The sequence below is a fragment of the Peromyscus californicus genome, unplaced genomic scaffold (assembly GCF_007827085.1).
Source record: "Peromyscus californicus insignis strain IS unplaced genomic scaffold, ASM782708v3 Scaffold_22__1_contigs__length_63687245, whole genome shotgun sequence".
NCBI lineage: Eukaryota > Metazoa > Chordata > Mammalia > Rodentia > Cricetidae > Peromyscus > Peromyscus californicus.
Genome location: NW_026294525.1, coordinates 2,860,611 through 2,884,543, shown reverse-complemented (window position 1 = coordinate 2,884,543; position 23,933 = coordinate 2,860,611). Strand labels below are relative to the sequence as shown.

Sequence of the window (23,933 nt, the reverse complement as noted above, 5' to 3'; positions counted from 1 at the left end):
CATAGTTAGAAATTCTGTTCTTTACAAAGCCAGTATTCCCTTAGCAATTTATGTATGTATATATGTGTGCAGGTCTGTACATATATGTGTATATATATATACATATATATACATATATATGTGATGCTTGAGTGTGATATGAATGTGTATCATGAGAGTGTGTATACATACACACACATACACACACATATTTATTTATTTGTCAAACTTTTAAGCTGAGGAATGATAAAAGGGAAATATTCAGTCTTTTTTCCATAACCAAACTCTTATGTTCTATTAGAGCAGAAAACCTTGCAATTTCTGACATACAGCAGTCTTGAATCTGAGCCAAGGTGTTTCAGATAGTTTTCATTGGTGTTGTGTGGTATGATAGTGTCTTAGCTAGTGTTAGTATTGTTGTAATCAAATACCATGACCAAAAGCAAATTTGGGAGGAAAGGGTTTATTTGGTTTACACTTCCATGTTACTGTTCATTATCAGAGGAAGTCAGGACAAGAACTCAAACAAGGCAGGATCCTGGAGGCAGGAGCTGATGCAGAGGCCATGGAGAAGTGCTGCTTACTGGCTTGTTACCCATGACTTGCTCAGCCTGCTTTCTTAGAGAACTCAGGACCACCAGCTCAGGGGTGGCCCCACCCACAATGGGCTGGGCCCCTCCCACACCAATCACTAAAAAATGTCCTTATAAGGCTTATGTACAGCCTGATCTTATGGAGGTGTTTTCTAAATGGAGGCTTCCTCCTCTCTGATGACTAAACCTTGTATCATGTTGATATAAAACTAGACAGCACCATGGACCCCTTATCAACTTGATGCACAAACACATCACTGTTAAGCTACAAACTTTTCTTAAGATCACACATTAATATAAATATCACATACAAAACATCTCCAAATTATTGTGGTCTTCTGCAGCAACTGGGCTGTACCTTCACTGAGAGCCTCTCCTGGGCTCTCTTCAGGAACTCCAGCCCTGCCACATAGGGCCAAGCCTCAGCTGTTCTCCACGACCCCTTCATGTCTTTAAAACCAGTACCACCTGGGTGACTCAAACTACCAGGCTTGACTGCCAGCAGGAGGTACAACCTTGGCTGCTTCTGTGTGCTGACTCAGAGGAAACACCTCCCAGAAGGCTTCCCCCTCAGTGATGCTGGTCTCTTCTTAAATCACCATGAGTTTTTCAGCTCCAGCTGACCAGCATCAATTGTCCCAGTGAAACAGAAGCTGTCTTTTGGTGGCCCTGGCCTCTTACTCAGCAGCTGATTTTTCAGCTCTAGCTGCCCCAACACTATAGAGTCTTCCCATAAATGGCCTGGTAGAGTCTCTGCTTCCCTCTGAAACTTCCCAAACTCTGCACTTCTTTTAACATTCTTGTCTTCAAAGTTCTGACAGATAGCCCACTGAGCTCCCAACACCCAAGGCTCTTCTAGCTCAAAGTTCCAAAGTCTTCCCCAAAACAACATGGCCAGGTCTGTCAAAGCAATACCCCACTTCTGGTACCAATTTCTGTCTTAGTTGGGTTACTGTTGCTGTGATAAAACATCATGACCAACAGCAAGTTGAAGAGGAAAGGGTTTATTTGGCTTATGCGTTCAGAGCACTGTTCATTGCTGAAGGAAGTCAGAACAGGAACTCAAACAGGGCAGGATCCTGGAGGCAGGAACTAATGCAGAGGCCATGGAGAGGTGTTGCTTACTGGCTTGCTTCCCATGACTTGCTCAGCCTGCTTTCTTATATAACCCAGGACTACCAGCCCGCAGGTGCCACTACCCACAATAGACTGGGCCCTGCCTATCCTGGAGCTCCAGTGGCATAATCGGTTAGCACTCAGTTCTCATATCCTACGAGCTTGCATACGGTCTGATTGTCTTAGTCAGAGTTTCTATTGCTGCTGTGAAACACCATGACCAAAGCAACTTCAGGTTACCTATTACTTCCTTTATATTTCATCAATTAATTTAATTGATTAATGTGACTCTGTGTGTGTGCACATGTGCATAGGGCACACACATGCCAGGGCATGAGTAATACATAGGTCAGGGGACAGCTTGCCAGAGTGGGTTCTCTCCTTCTACCACATGGGTCCTCCAGGTCAGCTCAGTCAGGCTCCACAGCAAACGCCACCGCCCACTGAGCCATCTAATTAGTTCCCTTGTCTCCTTTGAAAGCCACTGTTTCAGAGAGGTGGCTCTCTCTGAGCACTGGCAGGCCAGGCCTCTGTCTGCTCTGCTATCAATTCACAGTGGGAAAGCCAGGGGCCTTAATGCTGGGCTTTTCTGTGAAATGGAAGATATTCAGATTGCCTTTGTAAGCACCTGAATACAAAACAAAACCACTTTTCCCTTAACTTCCTTCAGATAGAGCCAGTTTCCCAATTCTATACAGTTTTCAAACAGCATCTCCCATACAACACATTCTCAGGCAACCTGGTGTTCTTCTCACTAACCCCTAAAGGCCCCAGGACAGAAGGGCTCATAGCCAGAGCTGGACTGATTCACTTGATGAGCTACTTTCCTGGGCAGCTGGAGTGTGACCTCTGCGTGGGGACTTGACCACAGAGGAGTGGGGTTGGGACGAGCCCAGTGAAGAGTCAGGCTTTAGGAGGAGAGAGTGAAGATGAATAATATTTCTCAGAATTTCAGAACTGCTCTGAACCTGGTGTGATTACCTCTGAGGAGTGGGAGGACCAAAGAGATTTCAACATAGTGTCCCTTGGTAGGCACCAGGGACAGTGTGATTTCACCATAGGATTTCCTTGGCAGACGTCGGAACACGTGGAGATTAGGGGAAGAGACTGTACTTTAGTAGTTGCTCACAATCAGGGCATCTTTGAACATTCTAGAAGGTCTGTCTCTATTTTAGTTTGGTAGGATGCTTCTCTTCCTCTGACAAGGTACAGAATCAACGGTCTGCTCTGAGCTAGAATCTACCTGATGAGCAATGTCAACTCTAATTTTGAGTCTAGAGAACCTGGATCTAGGTATTTTTTCCAACCTTTATTTTTTTGGAAGTATGCAACTTATTTATTTGTTTATTTATTTATTTATTTGTTTGTTTGTTTGTTTGTTTGGTGCAAGTGAACCACTTTGCCCAGTTTGTCTCTTAGGGGTGCTCTCAGAGAGGGAGGTGTGGGCAGTTTGGCTCCAACCCAGGATTGTGCACCCACATCAATTTCCTGATTCTGTGCTCTCCTGCAGGTTTTGAGTCTCGTGGGAGCCTGGGTCTCCTCACAGATAGAATACAGGGCTCTCACACACCTCCTCCATCCTGAGGATTACAAAGAACACACTTATCATTAGTATCAATCTAGCATGTGTGTTGACCGTGATGGTGATGGCCTTGGATGTGAAAAGCAAGCCTCAAGTCCCCCAGGATTATATTTTGCAGCCAATCATAACCACACCTTGAGCCCAGGAAAAAAAACCAAGCATTGTGATGCTGTTTTGGTCTTTTTACACGGCCCAGGCTGAGTTCTCTGGGCACCCCTTCCCACTCTGCTCACTCCCCATGTCAGTGCTAGCAAATCCAGTTCTGAATTTTTTTTTGTTTCTTTTTAACGTCTTTGATCATCTCATATATGTTTTGTATAATTGACAGAGAACCACAAGAGATTCCATGACTGATGAGGACAGCATGTATAAAAATTAAGCACTGTAATCAGTTCTAGGAAAAACTGAAAACCCACATGGAGAAACCTTTGGCGCATGGAAACATCGCTGATTTCAGCGTGATCTCAGAGCTCCTCAGAAACTCAAATTATGGGGCCTCACCTCCCTCAGACCTGTGGGTCAGAAACCTGGGCAGGAAGTGGGCAGCCTCAGGGACACTCTGATGTTCTGTGGGCTTCCTGCTGGTGCCTTTCTTTGAGGTCACTGGGTGTTGGCAGTTCCATTATGGCCCTAGTCATGAGTTGGTGAATACCCACAGTTAGTAATCATCACAAGATTGAAAACCAACTCTGTGTGAGAGAAGATCATAGCCACTGGGGTTTCATGCACACATAGGCTTCAGCCCAACCTGGCCCTGCCTGTGACCTGCTTTCCTGCAGCCTTGCCATGGACCTTCCCGTTTATCCCTGTTCCCCACCCCCATACACACCCTGTCTGTGCCCCTTGACATTCTACCCCTGCCCAGATCAAGTGATGTGTGCTGTGATATGTGCTGGCAGTCAGGAATCACCTACATGTCAAAGAGGGAATAGATGCTTCCAGGAACAAGTCCTGAGGGTTAAGGAGGCATTTATGAGTTTCCAGAAAATGTCTTAAGAAGACATGAAGAAGCTGGAAGACTTGGGTCCTAACCCCTGGTACACATGGTAGTTGACTGTGCACACAGCAGTATTCCTGTGTAGCCAGCATGAGCTAGCTACCACCAGGCAGGCAGTTTATTTCTCTATACATGCCAATGTAGGGTTCCTGTAGGGGGCTGAGAGTCTGTGCAAGTGGGACCCTTGTGTTTCCAATCCTTCATGGGGTGTGCTTCTCAAAGCGACAGCATAGGCTCAAGAATCAGGTGCACACACAGATAGTGCTGAGCGTGTGTAAGCTTCATGCTGCAAACATGCCCAGGTGGTGAAGGCTCATGTGCTACCCAAAGTTGCCCAGCAGGAAAGAGCATCCAGCTCCATGAGTAACTTCAGAAGCCATGGCGATGGGAAAGAGAGATCAAGCCTGGGATTTACTCCTGAAATAAGGGAGCAAGCATTCCACAGCACAAAGTCAAGGTGCAGGGAGAGGGACTGAATTGCATTGCCAGAAAGGAGTGTGGGCTCAGGCAAGGAAGTAAGGCACTTCCAGTCTTCCAGGCTGTGGTCGTGATAGCCACCAGGACCTTGACATTGTACAGATCATTGTAGGTAAACAAACAAGTCCATACACATCAGATTAGCAAGCAGGATGAAAGTATAGATGTGCATACATAATGCGCGCACGTGTGTGTGTGTGTGTGTGTGTGTGTGTGTGTGTGTGTGTGTGTGTGTGTGTGTGTGTGTTAGTTGGGGAGAGTAAATCAGGCCAGCCAGCGGTAGCAGGATTTCAGGGGGCCACTATCATGTTCACTGTGGAAGTCCAGGAACTCAGGGAATTCTAGCCTCCCAGACCAAGTCCAGAGGAAACAAAGCTACATCTAAGCTAGACCTTCTCATAGTGTGATTTCACATTGGCTTTTGACCAAGTCCATCAGGCACACAACTGAATAGGAATGATGCATTCCGGTGGTCTCCTTCTCACTTCTTAATGAAAACCTTCTCTCTAACAAAGCCAGCACTTTGGGGCCCATGGTGTCATTATATACAAAGGGAAGCATGCACACAGAAGGTCATACTTGGAGATGATGACAATCCATGTCTCATTCATACCCTGAAGTTCATGGAGAGAATGCATTGCTCAGTGGAGAGTGGTGAAGGGGAACAGCACGTCCTCTTTGAAGGACACAAGGCAAGATTGCATGTGCACATGAACTGTGTACTGGGCAGGCAGCTCTGTCCTTCATTTCTGTGCATCAGATGTGAGTTGCTGCCCACTGTGAGAAATTCCAGGGGCTTACTTAGTAATGGACTTTGTTTAATTATAAGTGTGAAAGTCCTTATAGAATGAGATGGGAAGATGGGAGAACATCGCTGGATGTTCCGGTAAATACATGTGCCTCTGGAGAGTCTGAGCCTGTGCCTTACCACACACAGTGGGCGCTACTCTGTAGCTCTGGAGAGCCCCCCCCCCCCCATGGACAATAAGTGCCTTCCCATGAAGGTATCTGCTGCTGTAAGCTCAGCCACCACACATGACTGTTCACTACTTTAGACTTCCTACAGGTAGCTGCAACAGCAGTCTTTCTTTTATTTCTGAGGTGTTGTTTTCAAAGGTAGTACAGTGGTTTTGAGATTCAGTCTTGATAATAATATAGATCTGCCATTCTTCCCTCTCTGTGATATATACATACAACATCATATTATTGCACACAATGTGTAATTCTTTATTTGTGCAACTTTAAGAATCAGGCTGGGATCTTTGAAAAGATCATGTGTCCATTCTTTCATTGGTTGTTTCATGATCTATGCTTTAATTCCTCCTGGACAAGTGTCTAGGATGGATGGGACAGTGGTCTCAGTGCTAGGTCTGCTGTGAGGAGGTCCTGTGAGCTCCAGGTCCTACACGTCCCCCAACATTTGGTGTTGGTGTTTTTAACGTGGAACACGCATGTGTGTGACATCTCAGTGTCGTGATAGTTGCCATTTTCGTGATGACTAATGATGCTGCCCTCTTTTTCTTCAAGTGTTTATTGCTCCATTGATGTCTTGTTTTCTGAAGTCTCAGTGAGTTTTAGGTTTGGTTATTTGTGGTTTTATTGATGTAAAGAGCTGGGGGTCTCTGTCAGATGTGTGTATTAGGAACATTCCCCTCCCCCCCCAATCTGTGGTTGCCTTTTACTTTTTAATTGCATCTTCTGGTGATTGTTTTAAATTTTAATGACGTCTAATTTACCCAGTTTTTCTTCTGTGGTCAGTCTGTCCCCAAGACACAGTGGGGGCAGTGACATGGTGGGGTACTCCTAAAGCCTCTTTTTCATCCTAACATTTCAGGTTTTATATTCATGTATCCCTCATCTCACATAATTATTGTGCAGTGTGTGTCGGTTGTCTTGAATTGGTCCACAGTCACTGCGAAGCTCTGCCATCATTTCTTGGGAACTGTTTCACTTCCCTGTGAGTTGCTCTGATCCCTTCTCAGTGCCAATCAGATAAACACTCCGAGTCTCTTGCTAGTAGAGTCCTCATTCTTCTCTATTCCTCTCTTTACCTGTCGTATCCCACTCTCTGGGTGAATGATTTTATACCTTTTCAAACATGGCACATTAGCCCCCTAACCATGGAGCCATGCTTCAGGCTGTATTTAGGTCTTTGGAATTTCCATATCCATTTTAGAGTCCACATTTTCAGTTTCTACTGAAGAGCTTCTTCAGGTTTTGATAAAAATACATTGTATCCACTAATTAATTTAGAGAAATTGACTTTATAATGTTCCTAAGTCTTGTTACCCATCTACATTCTGTATGTCTCCATTTATTTAGTTAAAAGTTTTTTTTCATTAATGGCATTTTTAAAATATCTTGTACCTCTCATCATGAATTATTTCTAAGTATTTTAGTTTTGATGTTATGACAAATGACATTTAATTATCTTTATTTTGCAATCATTTATTCATGGTATATAAAATATGAATTATTTTTGTACATTCCTTAGTAGTTTCTTTCTTTATAGATGTTTTAGGATTTTTTTGTATATAATACTGTTGTGTGTATTTAAAGGCATTTTTATTTCTTTCATTACAATCTTTTTTTTTTTCCTTTTTGACTCTGTTGCCTTGCCCAGGACCTCTCATGGAATGCTAAAGGAAGGACATTTATAAATGACATCAGCTGTGGACATTTACAAAATATGTCCTTTATCTCAAATAAAGTTTTTCAGATTCCCAGTTTTCTAAGAGTTTTTCCATTTAAGTAATGAAGTCGTTCACCTTAAGAAAAACAAATCAATGAATCCTTGTCACAATACTGGCTGCCCTTGGGGCACAGCCCCCTGACAACCTCCAAAAGAGTAATTCAGTGCTGGCTGCAGTGTTCTCAAGAGCCTCTTCTCTAAGACACATGTGTGGCTTCACTGGCACCCCCTTTCTTGAGGCGGTGGGGGAGGTCTGCTCAGGGTGATGCAATACAACTACATGGATGAAGTCACTTAGAAATAACCCAAGGCTGTTTCCTACAGTTTTGGAAGTCCAGGAGTCCAACTTCAAGGTACAGGCACATTTGGTTTCTGGAGACCTATTTTCTGTTGTATAGGTGACACCTTCTTGAGGTGTCTTCATATGGTGGAAGAGGCAGATGATTCTCTTCTGACCAACTCTAGGTTCCACCCTGTGACTCAAAGATCCCATTTCCTAGTTCCATCACCTTAGAGTTGAAGATTTTGGTGTGTTATTTGGGACATACACAGTGCACATATACACAGACACACAGACAGATACATAGACACACAAACATACAGATACACACACACACACACAGACACACACACACACACACACACACACACACACACATACACGAGTCTACCCTTTACATTAGGAGCTCGAAGCCTCATGGCTAGGTAAATTCAAGTTCAGATTCCACAGCTTTGTCCCTGATTTTCTCATCTTCATTTTTTACTGAGTCAAATTTTTGTAAGGATTAATTCTGAGTTAAGTAATAAAATGCTTTTACTTTGAAAATCAGCTTTACTTGATTTCTTCTTCAGACTCAACTTAGAAAAAAATAAAAAGATAGAAGTGGATTAGCTGTGGATTACGGTGAAGGTGATGAACATTTCATTTAACATTGCATTTATTTTACAGCAAGCTGTCTGTGTAGCAGGAACTTCAGAAGTAGCCTGTGCAGAACTCTGCAGTGGTTGGGGCCTGGGAGGAGCCAAGAGGGGAGGTGTGACCACATTCTGAACTGCCGTCTTGCATTGCCTTCTATTTATGAAGGTCTTACTCATTTTATTAAAATATCCTCGGCCCTCATGGTGGCTTGTCCTACAAGAGAATATGATGGCATCTTTCTAGTAGCCTTGAATTTCCAATATGCAAGCAGATTGTCAAATGCCAGCACCAGTTATCTTCACCACCCTGACGTTCATACAAACAGGATGCCGTCTGACTCCGCCAGAGTAGCTTTGATATTTTACAATATGTGCAACAAATTTTAGAGTTTTTTAATTCAATCAATTTCATTTTGCTTATGAGGATCTTTCAAATATGACATAAATTTCTCACAGGGACATTTCAAAAATTTTCCATTACCAGATACAATATGTCCTTGGAATGGAGCACCAAAAATATTTTGTGGCTAGATAATCACACTGTACATTCTATGAACTAATGAAATTTTGAAAAAGGGCCAAGCAAACCTTAGCTAAATTGAAGAGGTCTGTGTTGCCAAGCTGCTGCGTACAGCTCAGAGGCTGCTCCCATGGGCCATTCCATTTACTCTCACAATGATAGCCTAAATGGTTCCACAAAGAAGTGTCAACTGTCTTCACAGATAGTTGCCTGAACCCTTGTTGCCTGGCCTCCTTGAGTGGCTATCACAGCCTTGATATGATTTGGGAAGAAAGACCAGTGGGTGTCGATTTTTGTTTCACGCCAGTTTCCTGGTGGCAGTTGGGTAAAGGCTTTGTCAAGATCCCCAGCAAGCTCAGGTGTGTTTCATTTGTGTATCTGCACATGTTAGGTACACCTAGAGTGTACTCAGAAAGTGAAGATCATATGGGAAGCAGTACAAAATGTCAGTCAAGGCCCAGTTTCTTAACTTCTCTTTTGCATTTATCAAGTTTTGAGCATCAGCCAGGCGATTTGAACGATCCCCACATACGATCCCCACATGCTGAGCTTTTCCTCCGAGATGTCTGTTTGGAGAGATGTTTGGTTTAGCTTCCTTCTTTTTCATCCAGTAGTCCTTCTGAATAGCAGCGTAGAGGGAGTGTCAGCAAGGTACATCTCTTCCAGTTAGTACACATCATGTTGTGGCTTTTAGAAATCTAGAAACTGCACTTGGTAACGCCGTCAGTGAATGGATAGACCGTAGAAGCGCTTGTAGACTTGTCCTCAGGATCACCCAACGAGCTGACATCTATGTGGCCTTCTAACTGTTGTCTATTGTATCTAGAGACATTAATGAACATGTAGTGAATGCCAATGTTCTTCCAGCCCTGGTACAATGAGGGAAGTGGCAGCGGACATTTACAAAACCCAGTTAGAGGTCCAGCTTGTGCCTGCAATCCCCTGGTCCTAGGAGTGTCACCTGGGCCAGGCTCTGCCCTTCACACCACACCTGCCACCCGTGGCTGGGGCAGCACCAAGGCAGAAGCCCTTCGCCATTGGCGTCTCCATGTTTTCCCCTGACGTCACAGTGTTCATGAACCACTTGAGGCTGTAGCCGGTGCCTTCGGAGCAGGCTTAGACACTGTCAGCATTATCCACTTGCCCAGTTGTAGAGATTGCCTCTTGTGTGTGGTGTCCTTAGCTTGAGTAGAGCCTTTCCTTGCTGTCCTCTGAGTGAGACTGTATGTGGCCACTCCAGGGTCTTTGGTTCTTTTACACTTACTGGTTTAAGCCCTGTTTGGAAAGCGTGTGTGTGTGTGTGTGTGTGTGTGTGTGCGCTTGTGCACATGCCTATTTATGTCTTTTGGCAGATGCCCCTTGGATGTAAACTAGTAGTGGCTAAACACAAAGAAGGAACTGAGTCTCTAGCCTGAGAAGAGATGACTTTGCTCACTGCAGTACGTGTGCCCTGTAGGAAGGCAACTGTTTCCTTCATGGGAACCTGTGAACAGTTACACGTGTTTTTCAGGGAGCGTTCGTGGCTTAGGGGCACACAGTATGACCACCTGAAAAGAATCACATGCTCTTGTCCTGTGGCATAAAACATTCCAGCCTCACAGCATATGGCTGAGGAGGCGGGAGGGGACCTCTTGTCTGTCCCTAGGCCTGGTTCCCACTATCATACTGGGACGGCACCCAGCATCATTTAGCTGTGACTGTGCACCAGCCACCAAGGCTGGCTCCCTGTGCCTGCTCACCACCTGTTTGCTTCTTCCTCTTCCCTGCAGCCTCCTCCTGTGACCAGGAGCATCAGTCGGCTCTTGAGGAAGCCAAGCAGCCCAAGAACGACAACGTAGTGATCCCCGAGTGTGCGCATGGCGGCCTCTACAAGCCTGTTCAGTGCCACCCGTCCACCGGTTACTGCTGGTGTGTGCTGGTGGACACTGGGCGGCCCATTCCTGGGACCTCCACGAGGTAAACGCATCCTTGTGGGAGCTGGGGAAGAGACATCGGGTTATGGAGCCCGGAAAGCTGAACACCCTCCTCCTGCCGCCCCTGCCTCCAGATTCTTTCTGCTATGATGGGTTCAGTTCCTGTTAAAGTCAGTATTACATTGTGAGTGTGACAATCACGCAGGGACTCTGTCCTCTGCGTGGTTCTGGCTCTGGGAAGGGAAGCGTATCCTTAGCAGTCACGGGCCACCAAGCATGAAGCAGAGGAGGGTAACTCTGGAGAGAGCGTTTGGACTACATTAAAGACTAAATACACCCCCTCTTTGCTGCAGGCTTCGGCCAGAGAGGTGAAATGCTGAAGAAGCCAAATGCCTCAGATAGCTTTCTATAGAGCGTAACATTTGCATCTAGGAATTATCATTTAAAGAGAAGAATATATAAGGCAGGAGTGGTCAGTGTTATTCATGATTGCTTGTGTTTTCTGCCAGCTTGAGCAAACAATTATCTTCTCCCAGAGTACCAGCAGAAGCTCGTCCCTACCTGGGCGGGGTATGTTCCTGAGTGGGTGCCTGTGTCGGGTGGGTACCTGTCAGCAGCCTTCATCATTTGACTTGCATCATTTTTCCTAGACTTACAAATACGCAAACATCTTCTCTCTAGAGTTGCTAGCTTCATTCTCTGGTTTCATCCCAGGTGCCTGGATGTTGGAATGCTTCCTAGATCGTTAGTGTGACAACTAGCGCTCAGTGAGGGGCACTGGTCAGACCCCAAGGGTAGAAGCAAAGTCCAGTTGCTCACATGACAATGGCTTCATCAAGACCAAGTCTAACCCCATCACCTTCTAGCTCCTGAGTGAGGCCATCTTCCTTGGGGGCCCTGGTTTGGATACTGTAACAATGCTATAACATCACAGATGATTCTAACACTCAACATCACCTTGCCCTCACCACACTGGAGGACAGTGTGTGTTCTTGGCGACCCACAAAGCCAGGACTAATCTGGGCTCTGGGACAGCCTTAGGTTCGGAAGCAAGCTTGTGCATAGCTCAGCTAGAATTGCCACCGTTCCTGGGTTTTGCTCTGGCAGTTCGCTGTCCTTTGTGTAGGTAGACAGGAGGTACTGTGTTCTGAGCAGCCTTTCTTGGAGGTGATCTTCCTACATACTTGAGCCTCTGGCTCCTTTACTGTGTGTCACTTGGGGCACCAGTGGGCTCCTGCCAGCTGTAGTCTTGGCCCCACGCCACACTTCTACCATAGAGGAGAAGCGGCCCTGGCAGATGTTTTCTCAGAGTTGGCCAATGAAAATCCTTGCGCAGTCAAAACCAGCTCTCCTCCAGCTGGCTCCGAAACAGTGAGATCAGCATTTGTAATGCTTTTCCCGGAGAACCGAGAACAGTTTAGACTGTGAGTAGAAAGCCAGCACCCTCTTTCCTCTGTGCAGACTTTCCCCGGGTTTCGGGCAAACAGGACAACCTCAGCTCTCCGCTTCCACATTTGCCTGATGGAAGGTTCAGGAAAGGGCTCAAACTGAACCCAACTGAAAGGCTTATTCAGATGGCTGTCTTCCTCTGAACCATACTTTCTTATATCCACTAAACAAAAGCCAGAAGAGGGTGTTAAATCTGTTGGGACTGGAGTTATAGACAGTTGTGAGCTGCTGTGTGGATGCTGGGAACTGAACCCATGTCCTCTGGAAGAGCAGCTGATGCTCTTACCTGTGGAACCATTTCTATAGCCAAGGGAGTTTCCCTTTTTGACAACAAGAGCGACATTTCCCTCTGAACTGAGGGACTTGCTCAGTTGTGGTCTCATCCTGAGGCTGTCACCGGTCCAGCCATGGAAGGGAGCCATTTACCAGTCTAATAAACTCTGCTTTGTGAGAAAAAGAGATGATGCCACCTGCAGCATCCAACAGTCAGGCAAACAGAAGGTGACACCAGGGTGGAGAGCAGTTCAGAGGTGGGCAGGGGCACCACCTCTGGGGTGGGGGGCAGGTGGGGTCCCTGCTGCTTCCTGCCTGCTTAGCCTTTCTAGTCAGGGGAGGGTGCAATGTCCTGGGGAAGATAAGCCTATGGGGCGGAGGTAGCATGTGGGGTGTAGAGGGTTCAGTCGGGGCAGGAAAAGCAGAGTCAGGCACGCACTTCCCACAACGGCCCTGATGGACAGACAGTGCTGGCCTGGGTCGCTGCACTTGGTCGGTGGTGGTGAGAACATGTCCTGGCTTCCTCTCCTTCATGTTCCTTTCTGTAAACACTTGAATGATTTGAATGTCCTCAGTGTTCCAGGCATCGCGCTGGAGGATGAGGACTCGGTGAGGGAAGAGGATGAACACCACCGGGGCTTCCTGAGGGAAGGGGGTGGCGGAGACAGAACGGGTCCGTGGCTAAGCCTACACAAGGACATGTTGTGGCTGATGACAAATCTGAAGGGCACTGAGCAAGAACAGGGGCCTGGGGCACAGAGAGATGGAACAGCTGGGTGAGAGACACAGACAGGAGTCAGGAAGAAAGGTGTGAAGGCCACACAGCGAGGCCCAGAGAACGTCGACTAGAAGGCAGAGCATCCCCAGGCAGGCTTTGCACCACACCGAGAAAGACAAGAGTGGAGCAGGCCTCCAGGGAAGCCCTGGCTTGGACTCGCCCTACGTGGAGCTCAGCGTTTGCTTTCCCTGTCTTCCTCCGTAATTCCCCATGAGGACTGCTTGACCTCGGAAACCAGGAAGCTGCAAGCGTCAAACGCTTTGCCGTTTATAAGCCACCTCTCTGTCCTCGTGTCCCACACAGGAATAAGGTGCTTCTGCTGTGGACTTGAGTCCAGCACAAGCCCTAGGCTGTCATCCTTGCAAAGCTGACCTTCCCTCTGAAGCAGACCGGTGGTGGCTCTTGCAGGTTCTCCTGCCCCTTGGGGTCAGGACTGACATTCTGACCATATTTTGTGTGACCCTTCATGGAGTTGGGGCACCACCTGCCAGGCCCTGCTGCCAGGCCTGGTGGCACTCACGCTGGAGGAAGGGCAGATTTCTACCTGGCTGCTGGCCAGCAGTAGCAGGGGTTTGGAGGAGGCTATTGGATTCCTCGTGCAGGCCGACAGCCAGCGGCTCCATTAGTGCCAGAACCGGCTTCCCTTTCACCTTTGTGAGGGCTGGCTTAGGCTTTGTCCACCTGCCTGGTGCTGCAGTCTGGCCTTGAGAGACAGCCTCCGTTTCTGACCCCAGCGCTCTGCACAGTGGCCGTGTGCATGTGGTCATGTGGGCGTGAAATTGCACTTCTCCATGGCGGCAAGCCTGGTATCTGATGGGCAGCCATGGCCAGGCAATGTTCTTTGTTTTCCTTATGTGAAATAAGTGCTGTTGAAAGAACAAAGGTTGTTGCAGCCAAGAGCACTTTGGTAAACCCATGAGCACCTCTCCAGATTCCTGTCTCTGCACTGGCAGGCCATTCTTGGTGCTCTTTCAAATGAGCAGAACACAGTTGCTTAAATGTGCTCTTCAGATTTCAGCACCGCCGTAAGGCTCAAGAGAGCTAAGCCCCAAGTTAGAGCAAAGATCAAATGAGTTGGAATGGAGCTGCAAATGGCCTGGCTCTCAGACTGTGTGAATGACATGAACACTGGAAAGAAAGCTCAGCTCGACACTGGAATACAGTCTGTGGCCCACATACGATGGGACTGCTGGCCTGGGGCTCTGCACTGTCAGTTAGGAGCTGAGACACATGCTCACTTTTCGATAGGTCACAGGTCACTGCAGCAGAGATGTCAGCCCTACCTTACCCCTAACCCTCAGGCACTGCCTGGTACCTGGAATGAAGCTCTGATACCCAGGGCATTTATTCTCTCTAAATTTAGTGTCACTCAGGAATAGGGGTTCATGACCCCTGAGGCAGCCAGTTGTAATCCCCATTGTCTTCAGATGCATTTTGGCTCCTGTCTGGTGATGTGTGGTCCTGGGCAGCAGATGTCGTGGACTGAGTAGGTTTCTCTCCACCCCATTGTCACTGTCCTGTGGTTGTGAATGTTCCCTGCTGTCTGGGACTGAGCCTCTGTGTTCTCAAAGAATATATTTGAGTGGCTTTGTTGGGGGGCAGGAGCGATTGTTCAGCTGTTTGCTGGGGTTCATCGGGGATGCTGATTTTAGAAGCAACATTTCAGAAAGATGTAAAGTTTGTGTGAAGAGGGTGTTGATTTCTCTGGTGCCAAAGCTGCTGTTCAGGCAGGGAAGTCAATGGCACAGTGGTCCTGGGTCTTGTCACAGCTGGGCTGCACCTACTGCTTGGATCTGGTGTTCCATTGAAGTCATTTGTTACGTAGTATATTATTTACGCCGTAGGATATCTTACTGTTTTCGGTTTTGTGAGGTAAATTCTCATGCAACCAAGGCTAGACTCAAAATTACTATGTAGCCAAAGGTATCTTAAACTCTCTTTTAAAAAGTGTGTGTGTGTGTGTGTGTGTGTGTGTGTGTGTGTGTGTGTGTGTGTGTGTGAATCTGGGCACAGACATGTCACATCCTGCATATGGAGCTCAGAAGACAACACTCTGGAGTCAGTTTTTGCCTTCCGCAGTGGATTTTGGGGATTGAACTCAGGTTGTTGGACTTCTGTGACAAGTACTTCTATGCTTAGCGAGGACAGCTGAGCCTCGAAGTCCTGTGCTCCTGCCTCTACTTCCTGTCCTGTGCCTCCTGCCTCTACTTCCTGTCCTGTGCCTTGAAGTCCTGTGCCTCCTGCCTCTACTTCCTGTCCTATGCCTCGAAGTCCTGTGCCTCCTGCCTCTACTTCCTGTCCTGTGCCTCCTGCCTCTACTTCCTGCGTTCTGGGATGATGGACATGCCACCATGCCCAGTTTCAGGAGACATTAAGGAGTGTCTCATAATGAGAAATTTCATTTTATTTTCTTTTTTTGTGGTAGGAAAACAAATTAATAAGGAAAAATGAAACTGAGTAAATGTGACCTCACTATCCTTTCTGTGAGCAGAAAGGAAAGTAGTAGGGAAGAGAGGAAGAAAAGAGTCGGTAGAACTTTGCCATTTCATGACTGAAAATGTGCAGCCCTAGGCCCTAAGACATTCTGTTTGCACCTACTCCCTACTGGCCCTAACCTATCATTCTCTTCTCGTAGCTGGTGTTTTCTGCCTTTAGTCTGAACCTTAGTCCAGACAGGTGTTCCATGAGGGAGCTTCTCCTGTCCATCTCCCACCACATGTGCGAGACCCAGTCCCTAAGGAGTCTCATGGGATCAGTGCATGAGACTTGGACAAAGAGGGCTATAGTTGTGGGAAACAAAGAGACTCAGTCAATGCTGAAGGCCAGGGTCTGCTGGTAGCCGGGAGGGAAGGCTGGGATCACAGGGTCACACCTTTCATTAGGTGGTACAAGTCATCAGGATAGGTTGTCATGAGATACCCATGAGAGAAGACCCCCCTCCCACTTCACTGGGATGGACCTCTCCAGCTCTCCATCCTACCTCTCTGGGATGGACCTCTCCAGCCCTCCACACCTAGTCCTTGTTGAGCAACCCCTTTTCTGACCTCACAGTAGGAGGGTAGTTGTCTTAGGGTTTCTGTTGCTGTGAAGAGATACTATGACCATGGCAACTCTTAAACTGGAAGCCACCCCAATGAAATGTTTTCCTTTATAAGAGTTGCCATGGTCATGGCGTCTCTTCACAGCAATAGAAACCCTAAGACAACTACCCTCTTACTGTGAGGCGTCATGCAGGCAGACACGGTGCTGGAGAAGAAGCTGGGAGCTCTACATCTAGATCTGCAGGCAACAGGAAGTGAACTGTATCACTGGGTAAAGGTTGAGCATAGGAGAACTCAAAGCCCAGCCCCACAGTGACACACTTCCTCCAACAAGGCTACACCTACTTCAGCAATGCCTCACTTCCCAATAGTGCCACTCCCTGTGAGTTTATGGGGGCCAATTACACTCAAACTACCACAGTAGAGAATGATACAGAGGGAGGAAGCAGTGATCTCTAGTACAGGACTCTACTCCACCACTCACACAGATCTGGAACAAGGGCAGTTTCAAGGAGCTGTTGAACCACAACAGAGGTTCATCTGGGTTTGAACCAGAAACACTCAGGAAGCAAGCAGCTCCAGGCAGAAGGCGTGGGCAGACCTTCAGAGCATTCTATTAACACCGGATAGAACCCACAGCACCTAACTTCCTTCCTTCTTTCTCTTTTCTTTTTAAATGTCTGGACAAACTTTTGTAGCTCCGTGAGTTGTATTGAAAATTAGACTTTCAATGACAGATCATTGTGGGCTCTGAGTTCTGAGACCTGGCTAGGATCTAGGAATGTCTGCTCAAGCCACCAAGGAGCTGTGATCCAAGGATGGATCTCCTGGAACATTCTGAGGCGAAAGCTGTACATAGCTGTTAGATGTGAGCAACTGAAGACAACTCCAACTCAGGGTCTCAACCCCACTCTTTTCTCTCTTATCCCCCTGCTCCTAGGTATGAGCAGCCCAAGTGTGACAATACAGCCAGAGCTCACCCAGCGAAGGCCCGGGACCTATACAAGAACCGGCCACTGCAGGGTGAGTACAGCATCCATGGGGTTCAGGCAGCTCTGGGACCACTCAGGACCACTTGTAATGTGGGATGAGGAAGCTGACATCTCTGCTTCCCCGTGGCCTGGTGGATCCTATGTCTTGTGGCTCCACTGAAAGCCTGAATCCCAGCAGATGTGGGAGCCCATGTAAGAGACAGGTAAGACACATGCTGATCTCAGAGCTAACTCAAATTTGGCAATGTGGAAAGGGCTGCTGGTATAAGACCAGATATGTAGGGGAAGAGAGAGAAAGTATCTCTAAAGGGAGCCACAATAACAAAACTCTGAGGGGTTTCTGCAAGGCCTCTAGTTACTCTGTGAGGGATGGTCATCCTGACGTCACTCTTCATTGAACTGGCACTTGAGGCTGGCAGTTGGCTTTCATAAACACAAGTCCATCTGTGTACCAAGTGAACTCAACTGCAAGAACTATTTGAGATTAAACAGAGAGTAGATTTAAACTTACAATGAATCAGAGCTTTTGCTAGAAGATGCTTCTCGGGTGTTTGGTTTTCTCAAAAGGCACATAAGTGTCTGTGACATGTGAGGAACAAGGGTCTTGGCAGACAGACATACACCAACGTCACGGATGAACCCGATGCACCGTGCTTGATGAAGCTCTCTGCTTCATTCTGCTTGGTTGTTTTCCCTTTAAGCATCTGCAGACTACGCAAGTTTAGTCAGAATCTCCAGGCTGTCACGTCCACTCCATCACATCCTCCATGCTAGGCGGGACTGGTCTAGTCTCTTCTGGCCAGGCTAATGTAGTAATTCTCTGCGTTTCCTTCATAGTTTGGAGGGTATTGACAGAGAGGGTAACTTTGAAAGAAAAAATATTTTCCTGTGTATAAACAAAAAGAGAAGGCCAGCACACCCACATTTCCATATCAACCAATGGCACTGTGTGAGCCTGCTCACCTCAGAGGAGTGACTGGCTTAGCTCTGCTGTGGGGAAGCAGGCCACACTTTCCTCCCAGTATGGAACACGTGGTCTGGGTAGTAGTAGCCCACTTTCTGCTCTGATGATCTAGACCAAGACTTTCTGCTGGTTCTCACTCCCTGTCCACCCATAGGTTCAGGAACCCGTGGCGATACAATCTTCAGGACATCATGTTCCTTCTTGTGGACAGCTTCCTGCTTCTTCTTCTTCTTGCTTCCTGCTTCCTCTTTCTGCTTCCTCTTCCTGCTTCCTGGGTCAGGGCTGAGACTCAGAGGATGAGGTTTGGGGGCTAATCTGGCCTAGACTCCCTGCCTGGAACCCTTGCATATGAATGCTATGTTCTTAGAGACCTCTCAGCTGGTGCAGAGGCTCGCTGGCCTGAAGAGTACTTTCCCACCAGTATCTGGCCTCTAAAAATCAGATTATCTTTTGAGGTAATTGCTGATGTAGACTCTGCTGGCTTTCAACTCCCTATGCATTTGAGGATGGCCTTGAATTTCTAGTCCTCCAGTTTCTACCTCTCAGGTGCTGGGACTATAAATGTGCTCCAGCATGCTGCCTGAAACCAGGCTTTTGTGTCAGTGGACACAAAAAGATGGTTTTTAACAATATGCTTGCTGGATTTGACTAGTCCTTATCATATCCTATAGAATTTCATTATGTCCTTTGCCCCCAACACCCATCTTGAAGAACAATACTCCATGACTTCTAAGGACTTCTAAGCATTGTGGCTTTCCATCTATGAATACCACTGTCCAGTGAAACTTCCATTTGTTCCTTTTTATGGTGGGATTTCACACTTTAGGTGGCTACTGTTTTTGATTCAAAGACTGGGGTGGTAAGTAATTTGGTGAGAACTAATGGCCATCACTATGGAGAACATGACAGATATTACTGTTTGGCCTGTTTGAAGGTCAGAAGAAGTTACTCAGGGAGCAAGCATTCAATATGTACAAGAGGTCTCTGTCAGAGCCAAGGCAGCCACTACAGTTTGCCGGCACAAGGAGGAAGGACCGCGGAGCCTCACGGCAGAGACATTGCCTCACTACCCCTCAAACAAGCCCTGGAGAGGTCAGCTCTTCTGCAGTCCCAAGATGTTTGGGAGAGTGATGCTCATGCCCACTTAATAGCTTTCATTATTTGGAAATTATTCTTATTAGGAGAGAAATCCAGGAAAGCCTTAAATTAACTCCAGGATACAGGCTCTTCTTTGTGAGGAGGAAAAAATTTTTTCCACAGGAAGCCAACTGCCCCTGGGTAGGTGAAGCTTCACGTGGCACACGGCCTGAGGGGTGAGCTTTCTTCTGGGAAGACATGCTCTCCCTTCTCTGTTGCTGGCTTCCAGCTGGGCAGCCTTCGTCTCCCACATCAAGCCGGGAAGACCAGTGCTGTCCTCCCCTCTTCTGTCGCTCACACCACCTGGCAGCAAGTGGTGACACAGATTTGGAGTCCAACAATTTAGCACTGGGCTGTATGTGGAAAGGCGACTGCTCCAAGTTCTTTCATGTTGTAGGTTTCTATGTCGGGTTGTCTTACGGCCTCGAGAAAAGTAAAAACTAGGTCAGTAGAAACCTAAACAAAGCACAAAGCCACCTTTCCCCCTTTGGCAAATCTATCTTCTTTCACTTTTAATTAAAATACCTCACAGGGGTGGGGTAGGTTAGAGAGGTGGATCAGTGCTTAAGAACACGGAACTGCTCTTGCTGAGGACCCAACTTTGGTTCCCAGCACTCACATCTGTGTTTCACACTCTATGTGTTTCACACTCTCTGTTACTCTAGTTCCAAGGCAATCTGGTGTTCCTGGGCTTAGAGGGCACCTGCATGAGTGGGCACATACCCACACACAAACATGCAAAGGCACATAATTGAAAATATATGTATTTTTTTTAATCTAAAAAGAGCACATGGGTGTTTTTAAACAATGTACCTGCCCTGTTATTCCATCTACCCCACTCTTCTTATCCTCATACTCTCTTGAGCCTGAAGAGCTATTTGTGAAGAATTCAGTGTGATCCCTTATTGGAGATGTGCCCCCTCCCTTCTTCCCTCAGGACTCACCTTCCAGGGACACCCTCCCTGCCTGTCCATCAGTATGCACCTGTCAGTGTGCTCCTATGTACCCAGGGCTTGAGATATGTGGCGAAGATGTAGAATTATTGGTTTTACCCCTTTTCTGTACCTCACAGGATCCCTTGGGTGAGACCCAGCCCTCCAACTCCCTCCCATCACCACAGAGCCCACCAGTGTGACAGAATAAGGGGCCATTGTTCTCTTCCTCTTGTTATCCTTTGTCAACCCAGCATTCACATTTGTTGATTTCAGTTAACATCAGTCTCTTTCTCTGTATTTTAATTTTTGTTTTGGTTGAGATAGGCCTCCTGAAGCCTCTACCTCTTCATGTTAGGTTGGCCTCTAACTCACTACACAGTTGAGGGTGGCCTTTGAACATCTGATACTTCTGCCTCTACCTCCTAAGTGCTAGAATTGCAAGTGTGTGCTGTACTGCTTCATTTATGCAGTCGTGGGGACTGAACTGATGCATGTTAGGCAAGCATTCTACCAACTGAGCTTCATGCCTTGTCTACGGCATAAGGCTTTAAAAGAATGAACATTTCCGGAGTGGGGAGGGTAACTGATCCTGGAAGTTCACCATTTCTTTAGACCTCAGAGCTCTTTTCATCCAGGGAAAGGAGGAAGAGGTGTCGGAGTGTCTTCTCTCCTTGGCAGCCTACAGCAATTACAGGCATAATTATAACCCTTGACTCAAATACAAACCCCCAAGCCACCTTCTATCCTTTTCAAGCAATAGTTTAGCACCATTTTAAATTGCTTCAAAATTAATTATGACTTTCTGAGGCAGCAGAAAACGATCCTTACCTCGCCATCGGCGTAGCTTAGCTTGCGCCCCAAAGGTAATTAGACCCTAAGCTGTGCGTTCTTGCCAGGTATTGCATGACACATGGAGAGGGTAGTGTTTTCCTTTCTTGCACAGTGCATAGGCTGCCAGCAGACATCGCCTTCCACAGCCAGAGGATTCCATGACAGTGAGAGATGTTGTCAATGGTTCTCTTTCAAGAAATAAATGTCAACTTCCATGATTTTTGCTGTCAGATCAAATGCTGAATTCAGGCATGAGTCAGCTGAGAACAAGGTGCCTTTGTGCTTCTTTATTTATTATTCATTAAAAAAAATTTTGAGACAGGGTCTCATATAGCCTATGCTGACCTTGAACTTGTTATGTAGTGAAGAATCACCTTGAACTCCCGATCCTCCTGCCTCACCTCCTGGGTTCTTTAATTACAGACATGTGCCATTTCACATGGTTTATGTGGTACTGGAGAAGCCAGCCCAAGGCCTCCTGAATCCTAACTAAGCACTTTACTAAGTGAGCTACAGCCCCAGCCCATACTGTGCTTTAGACACAATCCTCTGAACTTGAACATATGGGTGAAGCTGTGTGTGTGTCTCTCTGGGCCATGTGCTCCTCCAACCCCCAAACACACACACACACACACACACACACACACACAGGCCACCCTGTGCCACCCTCCTTCTGTCACGCAGATAGGGAGGAGGTTGAAAGCAATAGAATGCTTTGCTCAAATCAATGACACAAGCCAGGGTATGGTTTCTGCATGTGTTAAGGGTCCCTCCTAACATGGTGATGATTGAAAATGAGACCTGGGTCTTCATGATGTTAGCTTCTGATTACTGGTCTTGATGACTAAGTGTGAAGGTAACCTTGTAGATGAATGTGGTTGATAGTCCTTTAGAAGACAGCTACATGGCAAAAAAGGGAGCATTAAATGGGCTCTGATGAGGAAAGACAGTTGTGGGTCCAGCCAGTCAGGAGGCTCACCTCCTACCTTCCTCCCTAAGGCTTTAGGAATAGGAACAGCAGGAAAAGGAGCCAGGAATGGAGAAGCCCAGTGGTTGGGCAGAGGTGCAGTATGAGAGCCATGTCTGTGAGGATGTTCTGGATGTCATCCCACAGATGTGTTACAGAAAAGAGCCTCCTGGACACCGGGGATAATGGAGAACAAACTTTCTGTTTAGTCCTTACTGCTTCTTCTTTCTTTCTCTCTTTTTTTTATGGCTGAGTTATAAGACACGAACATGGGGCTGAAGGCAAATGATGGGCAAGAATGAAGGAGGAATGCTGTGTACTACTTGACAGAAGTCCTATTGAAATTTTTATTAGAATAGTGCACTCGGTTGATAGTTATTTTCTGGTTTTTCAGAGAATGAGGAGAAATTTGAGGTTTGGGGGGGAGATCTTGAAAAGTATTCATGGTAAAATAAGAATAGACAAGATACAGAAAGAGGTATTTCCCCACTAACCTGTGGAGAAATAAGTGATAAGGGCCAGCCAGAGATTGCAATTTGTCAATGCCCTGACAGGCACGGGGTCCTGAGTGAATGGTGACATTTTCTCCGTTACTTGATGAACATGAAAAGCTTCCTTCCCCCAAAGGGTTTTAAGAAGACTGGATGCATAGGACTGGGAGTGATTTGGAAGGGGCAGGGCACCAGAGTGAGCAAGGGGTGGGGCACCAGAGTGAGCAAGGGGTGGGGCACCAGAGTGAGCAAGGGGTGGGGCACCAGAGTGAGCAAGGGGTGGGGCACCAGAGTGAGCACTCATGGCATCCCATCTACAGAGCATTCACTGTTCTCATAAATTCGGGGGGACATGGTTTCTGCCCCAACTTCTGCCCAGACAAGCCCCTGGGAGACTCCCTCCTCCTGGCTACCAGATGTGTGGTGGCTACTAGTGACTAAAGAGTCTGGGAGGCTTTTCAACCTACCCATAGACCTCATCTTAGAAAGAGGGCGATGTTCAGCCCACACTGCTCCTCATATGTGCTTTATAAGCAGCCGCGCCAGCTTCACCATAGGGACTGGGCACTTGACAGTGTCCTATGCTTTGAAGGGCCTCCTCAGTTGACTGTCTGCTGTCACCACTGCGAGCATCATCCTGAAGTATGAAAACACAGCCTTGTGTGGATGGCTAAGCAACTACCTGTGATTAGTGGTGACACACCAGCGATTCACCTGCATGCCGTCCACAGAAGCAGCGCCATGATGATTAGAGAGCGTTGGTGAACTGTGGGAATCAGCTGGCAGAGGAGTTGGGAGGGCAGGGAAGGTTACCTAGCAGGGTAGGAATCATACTATCTTGGTGGGACACTAGCGAGAGCAGGTAGACAACAAGGAACAGGTAGTCCTCCTCCTCCAGTAAACATCATCCCTGCAGCAGGCCCAGCCCAGATCACAGCTGAATTCAAACACATTTCCCATCACAATGGATGCCAAACCAGGAATACTGACGTACACCGACAGGAAAGTGTTTAAAAATGCTCAGCTTTTGAAAAGCACCTAGATATTCTAAAGATCTACCGGCTTTGATTTGATTTCTTGTTACTCAACACTTTTATATAATAAATACCTCATTCACAAGCTACCCATGGATTTTCCCAAGTAGCCTAGGGCCCTGTGTTAAGTGACACATAAACTAACAGGAGGGGTATTCAGCAGAGAACCCTAAGAGTCTGGAACTTTGGGCCAGCTGTCCAAGCCAGTGTTCCACCAGCCATAGTTGTTTAGAAGAATTGTGTTTATTACTTCT

The 23,933-nt window shown here is 47.0% G+C and overlaps 1 protein-coding gene across 2 annotated transcripts in view; it reads left to right on the top strand.

Moving 5' to 3' along the window:
• Smoc2 (SPARC related modular calcium binding 2) overlaps positions 1-23,933 on the top strand; it is a 132,616-nt gene that overhangs the window by 85,469 nt on the left and 23,214 nt on the right. For both annotated transcript variants that reach the window (XM_052750754.1, XM_052750755.1), the window contains exons 8-9: positions 10,644-10,830; positions 17,269-17,351. In XM_052750754.1, coding sequence (XP_052606714.1) covers positions 10,644-10,830; positions 17,269-17,351 — 270 coding nt within the window. The remainder of the gene's footprint in view (positions 1-10,643; positions 10,831-17,268; positions 17,352-23,933) is intronic.